General features: G+C 35.1%; 1 protein-coding gene across 5 annotated transcripts in view; it reads right to left on the bottom strand.

Annotated features, from left to right (window-relative positions):
- Positions 1-18825, bottom strand: part of USP15 (ubiquitin specific peptidase 15) — a 131121-nt gene that overhangs the window by 34246 nt on the left and 78050 nt on the right. For all 5 annotated transcript variants that reach the window (XR_004351700.1, XM_032645045.1, XM_032645044.1 and 2 more), the window contains one exon: positions 14926-15070. Coding sequence is in view for 4 of the 5 variants with exons in the window: in XM_032645045.1 (XP_032500936.1) it covers positions 14926-15070 (145 nt within the window). In the remaining variant the exon portion in view is untranslated. The remainder of the gene's footprint in view (positions 1-14925; positions 15071-18825) is intronic.

Raw genomic sequence — 18825 nt, forward strand, 5'->3', positions numbered from 1 at the left:
CTATAAAGTTTTTTAGAAAATAAAAATGAACCACTAGAAAAATGAAGTAAGAAATAACATACAGAAAAGAAAGACCCATTTTAAAATTATTAGATTTAATAGATATGAAACTAACCTAACTGCTATAAAAGTTCTGGATCACTCACTTATGCTTAAGTTCTATAGTTATTTTATTGTTGACCAGCACTGTCTCATCCAAACACTGTGAGAAACACTGTTCTAATGTAGTTACTATTATGTGGCATTATACCAAACATTGGGGATATAAAAGAAAACCAAAGATAGCCTCTAATTTCATGATTCTTACTGTGTAGTAGGTATTTGTCCAGAAGAGATAGAGGAAAAGGGGTGTGTGTGTGTTTGTATGTGTGTGTGCATGCATGCATGTGTGTGTGTGAAAGGCAACTAGGGAAGAGGTAACATTATATATAAAGAGACTTGAAACTTAATGAATTCCAAGAACTTTTAGTTTTGGTTAAAGAGCTAGGTAGGGTCCGGTTTGGATTTTATCCTTTAGGTGATAGGAAATGAGGTTTTTTAAAAAATAATTAATTAATTAATTTTTGTCTGTGTTGGGTCTTCGTTGCTGTGTGGGCTTTCCCCAGTGGGGGTGAGGGGGCTCCAGGCGAGCAGGCTTCAGTAGTTGTGGCACGCAGGCTCTAGAGTGCAGGCTCAGTAGTTGTGGTGCATGGGCTTAGCTGCTCTGCGGCATGTGGGATCTTTCTGGACCAGGGCTCGAACCCGTGTCCCCTGTATTGGCAGGCGGATTCTTAACCACTGTACCACCAGGGAAGTCCTGGAAATGGGTTTTAAGCAAGGAGGTATTTGCTTTTAAAAACTGACTCTGGGAGGAGTGTACTAAATGGATTAGAAGAGGATAAATGATGGAACAAAGAGATGAGTTAGATGAATTTTTCAAAAGTTCACTTAAAAGATGCTCAAGTGTTAAAATACTGTACTGACAGGAAAGGAAAAGATAGATACAAGTGACACTTAAGAGGTAGTAGAATGAATAGAACTTGTGGTAAGTCTCAGGTTTTGACTTGGGTTAATTAATGGTTGCACCTATAAGGGAGTGTAATAAATAAAAGCATCGGGTTTCTAGGAAATATGTTTAGTCATACACATGCTGAGTTTGAGTTATCTTTAATATTGTTTAGGCAGAAATGTCCATCTAATAGTTATATTTTGGAGGAAAACTCAGGAGGGAGAAGTATGGTGGAGACAGATCTGGGATTTGTCACTTTTAAGCAGATGTCAACTTCTCAAAGGTAAAGGGGCTACAAAGAGCCTAGGAAACGGAGTCAAGAATGACCTTACCAAAAACAATTTCTGTGGGGTGGTATGATGGTCACAGTGATGATATAACAGCAGTTGATACTTGCACGTTGTTTGTTATGTGCCAAGCACTTAAGCATGTTATCTCCATTTAACAGATAAACTAAAAAGTTTCTTATCCAAGGTCACACAACTTACAAGTAACAGAACTAGGATTTGAATCCAAGCAGTCAAGTTGCAAAATCTAAGCTTTAACTACTGTGCTAAGCTGCAGACATGAGGGCTATTGAATGGGACATGAGAAAGTAGGGAAGACAGACCACGCTTTTCAAGGTCAAGGGTACTACTCCTCACTCCATCTCCCTCCCACCCCATTAAAAAAAAGAGTTGACCATGCATATACGAGGAAAGGAAGACAGTGAAGAGGTGAGGTTAAAGATATAGAACAAAGAAGAGACAATTAATGGAACAAGTCTCAGGGAAGGTAAGAGAGGTCTCAGGAAGATGGTGGCATAATTATGATGATATAGATACTTTTGGTATGGTATTCAATAAATGTAAGAGGAATCATAAAGTATATTATACCTTGCTATTAAGAATTTCCTTATGAACAGTTAGTAATATTTTGGTCAAGAACTTGTTTTTAATTTCTTTTAAAAACAGTTACTGAAAGCTTTCTCTTGGGCAAGGTACATAATGCTTAGAAAAGCCGTGGGCAATTACTGAAGAATTACACAAAATACCTTAATGATATACCAAAACTATTTAAAAATATATGTATTCATTCATATATGCATAATAAATATGTACGTGTGTATGTATATTGGCGTGTGTGTGTCAGTCAATGATTGAGTTTATATTCAAAACAAAACCTCTCTAAATAGGACTTCCCTGGTGGCACAGTGGTTAAGAATCTGCCTGCCAATGCAGGGGACATGGGTTCGAGCCCTAATCTGGGGAGATCCCACATGCTGTGGAGCAACTAAGCCTGTGCGCCACAAGTACTGAGTCCCTGTGCTGCAACTACAGAAGCCTAAGCACCTACAGACCACGCTCCGCAACAACAGAAGCCACGGCAATGAGAAGCCTGCACATCTCAACGAAGAGTAGCCCCCACCTCGCCACAACTAGAGAAGGCCTGCACACAGCAATGAAGACCTAAAGCAGCCAAAAATAAATAAATTTATATATTAAAAAATCTACATGAAGACATATTTTTAATTATACATGGGACTTGATTATAAAGCAAAGAGTGATTTTTCCAGCAAACACTTCAAATTCATATGAACATCATTTTTGACTTAATTACTTTAGGAGACTATATGTTTGTTTCATTGATATTGTCACTGCTCAAAATATTTAGGTACTTCTCTTTTTAGAGTTGGCAGACGTATGAAAAAGCATTGCTGTCTAGCACCCAGGAGGTGTCAGTATGTGTTTATTGAGTGTATGAACAATGTGGTTTTTACTGTGGTAAAATATGATTTTTTAAAAATATTTTTATTGGAATATAATTGCTTTACAATGGTGTGTTAGTTTTTGCTTTATAACAAAGTGAATCAGCAACACACATATACATATCTCCACATCTCTTCCCTCTTGTCTCCCTCCCTCCCACCCTCCCAATCCCACCCCTGTACGTGAGCACTAAGCTGATCTCCCTGTGCTGTGCAGCTGCTTCCCACTAGCTATCGGTTTTACATTTGGTAGCGTATATAGGACCAACCACCTCACTACAAACAACTCAATTTCGTTTCTTTTTATGGCTGCGAAATATTCCATTGTATACATGTGCCACATCTTCTTTATCCATTCATCTGTTGATGGACACTTAGGTTGCTTCCATGTCCTGGTTATTGTAAATAGAGCTGCAATGAACACTGTGGTACATGACTCTTTTTGAATTATGGTTTTCTCAGGGTATATGCCTAGCAGTGGGATTGCTGGGTCATACGGTAGTTCTATTTTTAGTTTTTTAAGAAACCTCCATACTGTTCTCCATAGTGGCTGTATCAATTTACATTCCCAACAGTGCAAGAGGGTTCCCTTTTCTCCACACCCTCTGAGGCATTTATTGTTTGTAGATTTTGTGATGATGGCCATTCTGACCGGTGTGAGGTGATACCTCATTGTAGTTTTGATTTGCATTTCTCTAATGATTAATGATGTTGAGCATCCTTTCATGTTTTTTTTTTTTTTTTTTTTTTTTTTCCGCGGCACGCGGGCCTCTCACTGTTGCGGAGCACAGGCTCCGGACGCGCAGGCTCAGCCGCTCCGCGGCATGTGGGATCCTCCCAGACCGGGGCACGAACCCGTGTCCCCAGCATCGGCAGGCAGACTCTCAACCACTGTGCCACCAGGGAAGCCCCCTTTCATGTTTTTGTTGGCAATCTGTATATCTTCTTTGGAGAAATGTCTATTTAGGTCTTCTGCCCATTTTTGGATTGGGTGGTTTGTTTTTTTGATATTGAGCTGCATGAGATTCATCCTTTGTCAGTTGCTTCATTTGCAAATATTTTCTTCCATTCTGAGGGTTGTCTTTTCATCTTGTTTATGGTTTCCTTTGCTGTGCAAAAACTTTTAAGTTTCATTAGGTCCTATTTGTTTATTTTTGTTTTTATTTCCATTTCTCTAGGAGGTGGGTCTAAAAGGATCTTGCTGTGATTTATGTCAGAGTGTTCTGCCTATGTTTTCCTCTAAGAGTTTGATAGTGTCTGACCTTACATTTAGGTCTTTAATCCATTTTGAGTTTATTTTTGGGTATGGTGTTAGGGAGTGTTCTAATTTCATTCTTTTACATGTGTCCCATTTCCCAGCACCACTTATTGAAGAGACTGCCTTTTCTCCACTGTATATTCTTGCCTCCTTTATCAAAAATAAGGTGACCATATGTGCATGGGTTTATCTCTGGGCTTTCTATCCTGTCCCATTGATCTATATATCTGTTTTTGTGCCAGAACCATACTGTCTTGATTACTGTAGCTTTGTAGTACAGTCTTATGCCAGGGAGCCTGATTCCTCCAGCTCTGGTTTTCTTTCTCAAGATTGCTTTGGCTATTCGGGGTCTTTTGTGTTTCCATACAAATTGTGAAATTTTTTGTTCTAGTTCTGTGAAAAATGCCCTTGGCAGTTTGATAGGGATTGCACTGAATCTGTGGATTGCTTTGGGTAGTATAGTCATTTTCACAATGTTGATTCTTCCAATCCAAGAACATGGCATATCTCTCCATCTGTTTGTATCATCTTTAATTTCTTTCATCAGTGTCTTATAGGTTTCTGCATACAGGTCTTTTGTCTCCTTAGGTAGGTTTATTCGTAGATATTTTATTCTTTTTGTTGCAATGGTAAATGGGAGTGTTTCCTTAATTTCACTTCCAGATTTTTCATCATTAGTGTACAGGAATGCAAGAGATTTCTGTGCATTAATTTTGTATCCTGCTACTTTACCAAATTCATTGATTAGCTCTAGTAGTTTTCTGGTAGCATCTTTAGGATTCTCTATGTATAGTATCATGTCATCTGCAAACAGTGACAGCTTTACTTCTTTTCCGATTTGGATTCCTTTTCTTTCTTTTTCTTCTCTGATGGCTGTGGTTAAAACTTCCAAAACAATGTTGAATCATAGTGGTGAGAGTGGGCAACCTTGTCTTGTTCCTGATCTTAGTGGAAATGGTTTCAGTTTTTCACCATTGAGGGCAATGTTGGCTGTGGGTTTGTCATATATGGCCTTTATTATGTTGAGGTAAGTTCCCTCCATGCCTATTTTCTGGAGGGTTTTGATCATAAATGGGTGTTTAATTTTGTTGAAAGCTTTCTGTGCATCTATTGAGATGGTCATATGGTTTTTCTCCTTCAATTTGTTAATATGGTGTATCACATTGATTGATTTGCGTATACTGAAGAATCCTTGCATTCCTGGGATAAACCCCACTTGATCAAGGTGTATGATCGTTTTAATGTGCTGTTGGATTCTGCTTGCTAGTATTTTGTTGAGGATTTTTGCATCTATGTTCATAGTGATATTAGCCTGTAGTTTTCTTTCTTTGTGACATCTTTGTCTGGTTTTGGTATCAGGTGATGGTGGCTTCGTAGAATGAGTTTGGGAGTGTTTCTCCCTCTGATGTAGGGATTTTTTTGGTGGAAAAATGTGGTAACAAGCATGAGCTATAATGTTATAGTTGTACCTCTGGTAAGTCACTGCTATTTTTATGACCAGATGAACCAAACATAAGTCATAATGAATAATATAGTCGATCAAATGAAATCAAGACCCAACTCAAGTGTCACCTCCTTGGTGAAGCCTCACTTATTTCCCAATGGCTCTCTTTTCTTTGCTTTCAAAACATTTGGCTGATCATGCTTTCTATCATGTTACATATTACATCTTATTTATTTATATGGCTATCTCATTCACCACAGCACGACATTCAAGAGGATAGGCACAGTCTTGTTCAACTCTGTACCACCAGTGTCTAGAACAACACTTGGCACGGAGTAGGTCTCAGTGGATGTTTACTGGATTAGCTAAATAAGAAAATTAGTCTAGTTGCTCTTAATTCCTTTGACCTTTTCTCTCTACAGCCCTAGATGAACCCAATCATTTTACTGTATGAACCCATCTATTTTATGCACCATGTAGCTAAACATTAAGGTCTCAAACAATGAGATCTCAACATTGCTGAGCAATCTTATTCTTTCTTTCTTAGCTTATGATCTGGTCTCGTACTTTTAGGATAATGGAAGTCATTACAAAATCTAGAAACTGCTTGCGTCCATAATCCATTTCTTTTTTTCCTGTTGCAACAGTAGTGTCTTTCCGCCTTTCAAATGTTAGATTCAAATGTTATATTCAAATGTTATATTGTAAGGCTTAGTCCTGGGATCTCTTTTTCACAGATGGCCTCACTTCACAGATGCAATCATTTCCCTTATTTTAAATACCATCTACAGTCATATTTTTATTTCTAACCTAGGCCTCTGGTCTATATTCCATACTAGAATATCCAACTGCCTATGATATATCCACTTGGATGTTTCATTGGTATGACAAACTGAACATGACTAAAATTAACTCATAATCTTCTCCTTACCCCAAACCTACTTCTCCTGTGTCTCTCCTCCCACTGTTACCATTATGTTCTCATTATGATGTACAAGCCAAAAACCAGACACACACTTGTGATTTCCTTCACTTTTCATTAATTTGAATGCCTTCTACAATACATGCCAGACACTCTTTGAGGTAATGGGGCTATAGCAGTGACTAAAACAAAACTCCTGTGCTCATGGAGCATGAGTTGCGAGTAGAGGGAGGCAAACAGATAAACAAAAAAACTCAAATATATATATACAGCATATATCAGGTGGTCATGGAATGGGAGAGGGCAGTTACCATCGTATACAGTGAGTGGGGAAGGATCTGACTGATTAATAGAGACCTAAAGGAAGTGAGAAAGAAAGGATATAAACATTTGGAGAAAGAACATTCCAAGTATAGGAGATTATAAGTTCAGAGACCCCAAGGCAGGAACATTCGTGCAATATGTGAGGGGGGCTACTGAGGATGGAGCAGAGTGAGCATGGAGGAAAGTGGTAGAAAATAAGACAGAAGCCAGATCATACACAGCCTTATATGCCTTATATCCTCTTTTAAGAACTCTAGCTTCTGTTGAGTGAAATAAGAAGGCATTTAGTGATATGGACAAAGGGTGACAGGTGCCTTAAGTTTAAAAACATCGCTCTGGCTGTTCTTGTGAGGACAGACCATAGGAGTTAAGGGTATAAGCAGAGAAATCAACCAGAAGATAAATGCAATAAACCAGATGAGATGATAGCAGCCTGGAACCTTCAATGCCTTTTCATACATTACAATCCATATTCCCCCTACATGATCTGGCTTTTGCCTATTTCTCTGAACTCATTTTATCCCACCTCCATTTAAATATTATCTCACAGGTTACTCATCTTTGGTTCCTCAAACTTGCCCACCTTAGGGGCTCTGCACATGCTGTTGCTCCATCTGACTTCAACTCTCACCTGCCCAACTAACACCTATTCTTTGGTCATAGCTAAAAGGTTACTTCTGGGGAACATGGTATCCAATATAAATTAGGTGCTCTCCCAGCTCTTGTTATACTCAGAGCACTCTCCATGATTTTTTCTTTTCATGATGCTTAAAATATTCACAATTTATTTAACGTTTATCTCCCCTACTAGACTACGATCCATGGAAATAGTACTGGTTTTGTTCACCATGGTATAGTTATTGCCTATCAGAGTGAAAGGCACTTAGTGGGCCCTTGATGAATATTTGCTGAGTAAATGAATGGATGACTGCACAAGTATATTTTTTGAAAAAAAATATCTAGTTTGATCACCTATAATATTCTGCAGATAATGCTCTGAATAACATCAGGTTTTTGAAAAATCAACTTTGTCATCAAAGGAAGAGAAATATCCATCAGTGAAATTCAGAAGAATGAAAGCAATTCCAAAAGGAGTTCTTAAACTATTTCGAACACACCATCAAATGAGTAAGTGTGTAAATAACCTCCCAGGGAAACTGTTTGAATCGTGCAAACAGTTATGGGAACACCTTATGGGAACATCTTGTATTATGGGGGCCATATATTTGGCATAAACATAAAAACATTTTTAATGGTTGCACAACAATGTGAATGTACTTAATACCACTGAAGTTAAAAATAGTTAAAATGGTAAATGTTATGTTATGTATATGTGACAATAAAATGAAACATTTTAAAAGCATTTCTTACAAGCTAACTAGTATAATAATGAAAGATACATTATCTCAGGATATCTGAATAACAGCCCAGTTCTAACTCATTTATTAACTTGTCTTAGTGAATGACAAGTCACTTAAACTTTCCTTGCCTCAATTTCCTCATCAGTGAAATAAGGATAACAGATGCCCTAACCCAGGGGTCTCTGTGAAGAGGAAATTAAGAAAGTGACAATGCTAGGAAAAACAACCTTTACTATGCAAAGAAGGATACTGTTACTATCAGATACTGCAAGTTCATTACTGGGCTATTAATATTTTAACATGAATTTATGAGAATTAGTAAGTTATTTTAAATATTATTATTAATTAAGCAATGGTTTTCAGTAACCAACTCACTGACACTCTCGCAGTATAGTATAGTATAGTTTACAAATTACTGTAAAGAGGTGATTGGTAACACTTAGCAATTGGTTTCCATATATACACTACTAAAAAAAAACTACTGAACTAAGCATCCGTTATTGGCAAAGTGAAAACACTAATGAAGTTGATCATCGGTAACATGCATCACCACAAACTATTTTTACTCACAAACTAATATAGAAAGACGATCTTAAGTGTGATATTAGAAGCAAAACATCTAACAGACGAGGGTCTTTCAGTAATTAAAACAGCATAGCCGCAATTGACCAGAATTTAAATGTATACGTTAGAACAGGCAAAAGACAACAAACAAGGCTTTAAGAGAAATTTAGCATGTCTTTCTCCTTTGAAAGGCTCTATCAGTCCAATATCTTATATTTTCTAGTGACACTATTCAATAATACCAATTTATAAAATTTAGAACATAACCCTGATATACTTAAGAATATTCCAATCATAATGTGTTGAATGATATGCATACCTTTATTAAAGGAAGAAAATGTATTTTAGAAAAGATTTTGACATCAAGAAAATGAACTGTTTTTGATTTTTAGGTAACAGAAGTAAATCTGGAACCGCTTTTTCTTTTGTTTTGTTTTGTTAGAGGGGGCAAATTTGTAGTTACCATTATATATTAAAGATTAACATTTCTTATGTTTTCAATTACAGATACTTTGAGTAGTTATTCAAATCAATACAAGATACTTCAGTGTGATTATATTAAAAACTGCTGCCATAAATGTTAGCACTGCAAGTAATTCTACCTAGTGAATATAATGTAAAACAATTCTGTATTAAAATCAGATGTAATTATTTACAACTCCTTGAAATAAGCCTTTCCCCTGTAACCTGTACTCCTGTCATTTCCTATTATAGAATTAGGGACTGACAAAACATTAGAAAGTTTTTATTAACAGAAATAGAAGCATTAATCCTAGAGAAATTTGTATATTAATTTGGAAGAATGTGAAGAACAGACAAGTAAGACTGTTGGTTAAGAAAGGCATATATTTTCATGACTAGAAATCATTTTAGCCAAGTTACACAGGTACAAGGCATTCTTTCAGAGATACCGTTTCTGCTCCAGTTATGAAAACTAAATACTTACAGAACTTTGCTATATATACTCTTTCCACAAATAAGCTGCCTGAGAATTCAGGTTCTCTTTTCCCAGCCCCTTTTCTTTTTCTAAAGGGAAGGGATACTTCTCCCTTTCCCTGCAAACAAGGGAGAAGTAGAAACATTGGTATCTGTGATGGGAAAGTGAATGGTTCTAATACAAGTAAGGCTGTTTCCATTTCTTTACCTTTATCAAATTGGAAAGATCTGACTGAGTTGTCATTTGATAATTAAACATATTCTTGGTGCTAGTTTGCCATGTAATTTTTGGCACAGGGTATGGAAGAAACTCAAATAATGGAGTTTAATTGCTTGGATAGATAAAAGTCTGCCCTAGGAATATTATTTGAACTTTTAATCAGCCACATTCTCAGTTTATCGGAAGTCATTTTCTTTAAAATCCTAAACTGTTTTTTAAAATCCTTATGTCTCAGGGGTTAGGTGTTTCTTTTTGTGATTGAAACTATGTTCATTTATTCAGCTGTAAGTTTGGTTAATTTGAATAAAATTACAAAGCTTCATGTTAAAGTGTGTTTCCAAGAATTTGTTCCAATAAATGCAAAATAAGAGTCTCAGGTAAGTGTAGAAAAGCATTACACTTAGTCACATTCAAAGCTATGAAGTACTAGAACACAGAAATAATAGCTTTAGTAATGACTTTTTTACTGTTTTACATTATAATGAGAATCTAGTTTCCTAAAAGAATATTATTTCTGTGTAGTATCACTCATTCTCTTTAATTAAGTCTTATAAAAAAAAACTTTCTATATTCTTCTGAATTTACAGAAAGATTTTTTTCCCTAACCCAACAGATCACAGGAAGAAGCTGACCTTAAAAATGCCTGGAATTTCAACTGACTTTGCATTGTGTGACAGGGATAATGAACAGGTTCTTGATTACTATCAGTTTTTTCAGTGAATTCCTAGAGTCTATTTAAGGAGACCTATTACTTCCAAGTAAAGAGTTTGAAAACAACTATCTCATGCCATGCAGCTTTCCAGTGAAAAAGACCATATATCACTCCCCTGCTTCAAATCCATCTGAAGAGTTGCCAGTCATGAGCCTCCTAGGCCTTGACAATGAAAAAGACAAGGGTTGGAGTGCTCCTGAAATCTACTCAACTAATGCTAATTAAAATTACCTCCAATAATGCAAATTTCAAAAACCAGACATTCTCTCAATGGAGTAATATATTTAGGGCCCTAGAAAACTACTTTGTTAACTTATTTGTACCACTGGGACACGGTGGTATATGCCTGTAATCATAACTACTCAGAAGGCTGAGGCCAGAGATAACCTGAACTCAAGAATTTTAAATTTCCTGCAGATTGCTTATTCATCAACAGTTCTATGTTGTTATATCCCTTGCCTATCAGTATGCCTAGGAGAGCTAAATTAACACAGCTCAGAAATGGATAATACTGATTTATAATGATAAATACCACTATTGTAATACTACTAAGCAAAAAAAAAAATTAAAAGTACATTCAAGTCTTTCTTCATTCACTAGGTCCCGACAAAGTGGAATAAGACTTGTAGGAAAGGAGAACAAATAAATACAGGGACTATGGATGGTAGAATTTTCCCAAAGTCATTCTGCTTGACTCCTTCAATTTAAAAAGATAAAATAATATCACAATCTAATACCTATTCGTTTACAATATGCCAGTCACTATCCTAAGAGCTTTATATTCATCAACTCACTTAATCCCCACAAAACTCCTAAGATATGGGTACTATTATTTTCCTCACCTGAGGAGAAAAATGAGTTATAGAAACAACTTATACAGGGCAGCACAGGTGATCAGTAGTAGAGACGTTTTCAATCCAGATAGTGTAACTCCATAGTCTGTGCTTCTAACTTTTATTGCTAATTTCTAATGTGTTGTTTTCTTTTCTCTAGCCAGAATATGGTTTTTAAACTGTTCCTCAGAGTCCTGGGATCCCATGAGAATGCTTCTGGGGCCACTAAACAGAAGAAAGCAGATGGGACTCCGGGCACTTCACCCAACCAAAGCAACTTCACTACATCTGTTTAAATATTGAGGATACAATTAAACTTTTCAAAGTAATAATTAAAAAAAAATTTTCATGCTAAAAGTAAAACGTGAAAAATCACAATATCAAGACTATACTCTTCATAAGTCAGGATCTATGTCTGAAAGTATCTCACATGTTTGCCATTCAGTAAATATTAACTTGATAAATTGAAACTGTATGGCAGTACTGTGCTCATTAGAAAAATTTAATACTCAGTTGTACCATTAAATCAGAGAAAATGTTGAATATCAATATAATTAAATTGAATAATAACAATAATGATATTAAATTACACTCAGATTGGTGCTTCTTAAGTTTTTAATCACAAGCTATCAAACAATTTCATCATCTTAAGGCTACTGATGGGTTAAGCATAACCCATTCTCACAAAGAAAAAATAGGTATGTTTTCACATCCATATTGTTAACAATATATCAATAATTACACTGCCTGATGTACTAAAGACCACTCATATTTTTAGAATTATTGAATTAATAAAAGGAATTATATTAAAATACAAATTATCAGATTTTTAAAAATAATATTTTCTGAAGTTGATGAATTATCTTCAGTTTACAGAAGTCACAGAAGTCACTTGAAAAAAAAGCATAACTGAGGAAACAGTATCTAAAAACATTATTTTAAAAAATCTACTCTATTAACTATCTTTTACCCTTTTCATCTGTGGATGTAAGAACTTACATGGTGTTCATGAAAAAGAATAACATAGGCTACTGCCACCATTTTATAGTCCCTCCTATGGTGAATTTTCAACTTGAGAGCTGACATCTAAAGCAATTAAAAATCACAGATGCTTTCAGAAAATAAAACTGAAGTACTAGCTTTTCTAATTCTGGATTTGGATTAAAAGTCAAAAGCAGCAAAAATTAAAACTAATTTTTTCTCTTCTCCAACTTGATTGGAGAGTTTTATTTTAGAAAAAGTACAGTTTCCAACAAGATACAGACATAAAATAATATCCACTGCTTAAAATACTTTGCTAAAATTTTCATGAAAATTTTTTCTTACTTTATGATATTATCAGAAAATTACAAACTATCACCCTAACAAGCCTCACCCTCATGGCTATATCTCAGTTGAAATGAAACATGTAAAGGTGAAATATATTAAGAGAGACGGTCAGCATTAGACATACCTATTGTAATAAAATTGCTTTGAACAGAAGCAAAAACTAATAAATGAAGTTTCTTATACCTTAAACATACACAAAAAAGTTCAACAAATGCCAAATCTAGCTCAACATAGCTGATTAGAAGATTTCATTTTAATACTTGTTTTTGAGAAATTGAGTTAATCATAAGGAGACAACACTAAATAGACTATAACAAAGGCACAGGAAACTAGAATGTAATATTGCCCTAGAAGGAATTTAGTTTGAATGTAAGCTAGAGACTACCATGAATGATTAGCAAGAACACTAACTCTTGTTCTAATAGACTCAAATTTTTTATGCTTATGCTATTAAAACTTTTTGAAAATCCTAGTCTTAATCCTTATGAAAAAGCACCAAGACTGGTTTTCCATACTACAGTGTTAAAAAACAAAACAAAACCCAAAAGACCTCAAGAATATCAAGCCTCCAGAACCAAAGTAATTTTGGTAGTGCAAGGATAAGCAGTTGTATAACAATTAATATGATTGGTGATATGAGAAAGGGTTTTCTGATACTGATGTAACCACCGATTATATAAAACATTTTTCAGAGGTGGTGCTGAAGATGATTTTTCAATGATTAGGCAGGGTAGTCCAACAGATATACAAACAAAATTACAATATGTCTGCCCTGTTCCTACTCTGAAAGCTCAGCACCCATGCACTTTACTTTGTTATCTAAATAACTGCCAGGATATCAGTATGTTTTGGCTTGCTCTTCTCAGATGAGTTCCCTTTCTCCTCTTCCGGAAAATAAAATATTTCAAAATTTAATTGTCTAACTAGTGCTAGGATCCTAGAAAAAATTTTTGGATAAAGTAATTCACATTAAAGTATAAGCAATATTACTCATCAAAGAAAGTTTATAAAGGAATAGTTTATTAACCTACACAGTATCTGCTTCAGCAGATAGGCTATTTCCTGAGTGGCTCAACTCTAAACCAAGATATCAGGAATTAATCAATTATACATCCCAGTGCATGTCTAAGAAAAGTTGCCAACTCCTGGTCAAGAGTTATGACAGTTAAATTTCTAGTTTTTCAAGAATGCTATAAAGACAATGGTTCATTTAGGAAACAACTGGATTAATGACTATGTACAAAGGATTTATTTTGAATTTTGGATGATAAAGAGTCCTATACTTTTCTCAGATAGTCAAGATTTGCAATAATGTCCTTATCAATCCATATCTGTATTTAATTTATATCTTTGGAGGGTGCCTCCTGGGCACAGGAGATTCAGTATTAAAATATAGAGAACAGAATACTGCAGATTTAAAAATAGAAATTCAGAATTGCACACACACAAAAAAAAAGGAAAGAAAGAAAAAAAAAAGACTTCCAAAAGAAGGTTAAAATTCAAATATCAAAATAGTATACCATTATTTTGGGCTTTTTGAAATACAGAATTTTATTTGTAAAAGGGGAATAAAATAACCAGCTCTAATTTTATGCACAGTAACAGTGATATTAAAGTATACATGGATCTTGTTACTTCACAATCAATCAAAGACATAAATATTTCACAAGTAAAACTGGAAGAAGGTACAGACAGAGCAGGAAGAAAAGGGAAGCTCTATGGAGAGACAAAGGGAAAAAAAGGGCAGTGATCTGTTATATCCCCAAATTGAAAGAGTATTAAGGGAAAGTGATTTGTTAAAAATATGTATACAAAAGGTTCATAAAAATTTCTGATTTTTACAAATCTTAATTTCACATGAAGGTAAAAAAAGATTTAAAATTAATTTTATTTAGAGTTAGAACACTGGTGACCATAAAATAATTATTCTCTGAAATTCCCACCAATGTCTAAAGAAAGCAAGAGACTTCATATAAAGGAGAGATCTCACTAGCTTTATTTTATTCTCAGAGAGCCTAGGTTTTCTGTTTGGAATTATATTTTTTGTATGAACTTATATTTAATCTTCTACTATATGATAATCAATCACATGCCACCTAACCGAGAATCATGATAAGATATTCTTAGAATGAATGATTCAAATGTGTATGCTTAAATCTTCCATGAAAACACAAACTCTCCAAACACATATAATACTCTATTCTGACAAGTAAAACCCAACTCTATTCCTCTTATATTATTGATTACCATAAAACATATGAGTTTCACTTTGTTTGGAAAGACCTACCTGAATAGCTGAGTTCATGAAACACGTATTTCCCAAGTTACTTAGGCCACAGAGGCCGGGCTGTTCATTGTTTCTTCCAGGTTCTGAATAATCATAGTTCTTATAAGCAGTATATGATGGGAGACAATAATTTGAGTTTTTCACACTGGAAGAAAACAAAAAATCTTTTTCATAATGCAGCCAGTTATCATCATATAGTTATAATGAACAGAGTACTTTAAACCTATTTGAGATACGTGGTCAGTCATTAATTTTTTTATAAAGCACTTAACTCAGGTACTTTTAACACGGACCTAAATCAAAATAACCCCCTTAATTAATATACTCCTCATTCAATCAAGAAAATCACGGCATCATATACCACACCAACCAATACAAACCACATTATGTCTTTCTACCCTTGATTAACTGGAGCAGCTTCACAGCTTGCTCCATTCTTCATTGCTCCATCAAATGTAAAACATTCAGATTTTAAACACCACCCGCAGCAATAAATCATCTCACTGATGTCCCTTTTACATTCTGCTACTGTAATAGAGTGAGAACAGTAGAAGCAGGAAGAGTTGTGCTTTAGTTACAGGTGAGAGCAGAGATTTCCAGGGCCTTTGTGACATCACTGTTCTGATGCATTGAAGATTCTATTTATAGTATTCTACGCTAGACCAGCAAAATCTGGTATTCAAATGCAGAAAACAGCCTGGGGTGATCAGCAATGCAAAAATGAAATGATTCGAAGCGAGTACACACTTCAGTATTATTATTATTATGGAAAGAATCTTCTAGTTTGTCAGATTAATGCAGTTTATTTAACTAGGTAATTACAACCTCAGGATAATTTGTACTATGAGTATAATAAATATTAATCTTAAAAAAAACCCTACATAATATTCAACCTTAGAGAATCAGGGTAATTTTACAAAGAACTAAGAGAAGTCAATAAGTTAGATCCCTCTTTCTTTTTACATGTAATTTGTTTGTGGAAAAGGATAGATTCTTCCTTAATTTTTAATAGGTTATCTTGTAAGATATTTATGATGGATGCTTTGGATATAATTCAAAAGCATACTTTCAATCATTATTTTTTTTATTCACTAGAACAAACCTGAACAAGAATCAAGGTTATTTGCTAAAAGCAAATAATGATGTAAATAAATGAATACAGTGTTACAAATAAACATGGTAAATCAGTAACTCTGACAATCTCAATTGGCTATAATTTATCCCTGGTATTATTTTTTTTTAAGTTTTTACTTATAATTTCAAATACTTCCTACTGTAGCTTCTATACTCTCACTTTATAACAGTTAAAATGAACTGTACTACTGCTTGTTCTAACAAAGCCTTTAGTAAACATACACACCCTAACAAACCAACAGGTAAAACACACAAAACCATATCAACCAAAATTTACACACACAATGCTATCCCACTAATATTTTTGTATTTTTAAGAAAACACCCCCCTTCATCACAAATAAAAGATCAACTCTCAGACTGAAAAACCAAGCTATCCCAAAGTTAAACAAAAAGAGCAGGCTCCAAAGAAGTGCAACCTTGAGCAATTCATAGACTTGTAGCTATTTACTTGTTTTAAACTTAAAGAAAAAAAAAAAAAGGGTTCAAGCATCTTTTGGATTTTGCAGATCACTAGCCTTATAACTCATATTTTATTTTATATTAGCAGTAACAAAGTTCAAGGCACCTATCAGCAATTCCATATATAGTCACTCAGTGACTGGATTCTTGAATCTAACTTTGAGGACATGTAACAAGAAACTGAATCCTGGTTTTCCTTTTACCCCTTTAAGAAGTGCTTAGGGGGCTTCCCTGGTGGCGCAGTGGTTGAGAGTCTGCCTGCCAATGCAAGGACACGGGTTAGAGCCCTGGTCTGGGAGGATCCCACATGCCACGGAGCAACTGGGCCCGTGAGCCACAACTACTGAGCCTGCGCGTCTGGAGCCTGTGCTCTGCAACAAGAGAGGCCGCGATAGAGAGAGGCCCGCGCATCGTGATGAAGAGTGGCCCCCGCTTACCGCAACTAGAGAAAGCCCTCGCACAGAAACGAAGACCCAACACAGCCAAAAATAAATAATAATTAAAAAAAAAAAGTTAAAAAAAAAGAAGTGCTTAAAATCAAGGTCTCCTATATATTACAAAAATGCAAGGCCTACACATTTTCAACATGTTAAAAAAACCCCATATATATCAGCTGTAAAATTATAATAAAACTTAAGTCAGAGTACAGAGGGAAAGTATGCCCAAATATATGCTCATGCATACACCCACACCCACACCAACACCCATGCAAGTGATCCAAATCCTTAAAGGGTATCTACACTTTAGTTTAAGTGACAGGGTAAGTATAAACCTTGGCCAAAGAGTAAGATGGCAGTCTACATGCTCAATGATAATAAAGAAAACTAACAAATTAAAATATTTTAATACTATCTTCATTGGTCACTTATAATCCACATCTTATGTGTTCTTTAAATCAAATAAAGTCTGTCGTGGAAAATATCAAAACCAACGGCTCTTTAAACACTTCGACAAAGTACATGTAAACATAAACCCGAAAGACAGCCTCTGTATCTTTCATGACTACTGCTGCTATTTTTTTTTCTAAAGGTTGTAAGCTAGTCCTTATCCCATAAGGTTATGTTACTTTGCAAAAACAAATAAATTTGCCAGTAATCTTAATGGGAATTTTAATGCTATGCTAGATTAATTCATTTTAAATGAATATACATTTAAAAATATAACATTTTTTAGTAAAATCGAGCCCTTATCTTTCTATAAATATTTGAAACTGACTTTTAAAATTTAATTTTATGTATTTTTATACAGCACGTTATTAGTTATCTATTTTATACATATTACTGTATATATGTCAATCCCAATCTCCCAATTCATCCCACCCTCCTCTCCACTTTCCCCACTTGTTGTCCATACATTTGTTCTCTACTTCTGTGTCTCTATTTCTGCCTTGCAAACTGGTTCACCTGTACCCTTTTTTTGATTCCACACATATGCGTTAATATACGATACTTGTTTTTTTCTTTCTGACTTACTTCGCTCTGTATGACAGTCTCTAGGTCCATCCACATCTCTACAAATGACCCAATTTCGTTCCTTTTTATGGCTGAGTAATACTCCATTGTATAGAGGTACCACATCTTCTTTATCCACTCATCGGTCGATGGGCATTTAGGTTGCTTTCATGACCTGGCTATTGTAAATAGTGCTGCAATGAACACTGGGGTGCACGTGTCTTTTTGAATTATGGTTTTCTCTGGGTACATGGCCAGTAGTGGGATTGCTGGGTCATATGGTAATTCTATTTTTAGTTTTTTAAGGAACCTCCACACTGTTCTCCATAGTGGCTGGATCAATTTACATTCCCAACAGTGCAAGAGGGTTCCCTTTTCTCCACACCTTCTCCAGCACTTATTGTTTGTAGATTTTCTGATGATGCCCATTCTAACTGGTGTGAGGTGATACCCCATTGTAGTTTTGATTTGCATTTCTCTAATAATTAGTGATGTTGAGCAGCTTTTCATGTGCCTCTTGGCCATGTGAATGCCTTCTTTGGAGAGATGTCTATTTAGGTCTTCTGCCCATTTTTTTGATTGGATTGTTTGTTTTTTGATATTGAGCTGCATGAACTGTTGTATATTTTGGAGCTTAATCCTTTGTTCTTTGATTTGCTTGCAAATATTTTCTCCCATCCTGAGGGTTGTCTTTTCATCTTGCTTATAGTTCCCTTTGCTGTGCAAAAAGCTTTTAAGTTTCATTAGATCCCATTTGTTTATTTTTGTTTTTATTTCCATTACTCTAGGAGGTGGGTCAAAAAAGATCTTGCTGTGATTTATGTCAAAGAGTGTTCCTCTTATGTTTTTCTCTA

Source organism: Phocoena sinus, chromosome 10 (assembly GCF_008692025.1).
Source record: "Phocoena sinus isolate mPhoSin1 chromosome 10, mPhoSin1.pri, whole genome shotgun sequence".
Taxonomy (NCBI): Eukaryota; Metazoa; Chordata; class Mammalia; order Artiodactyla; family Phocoenidae; genus Phocoena; species Phocoena sinus.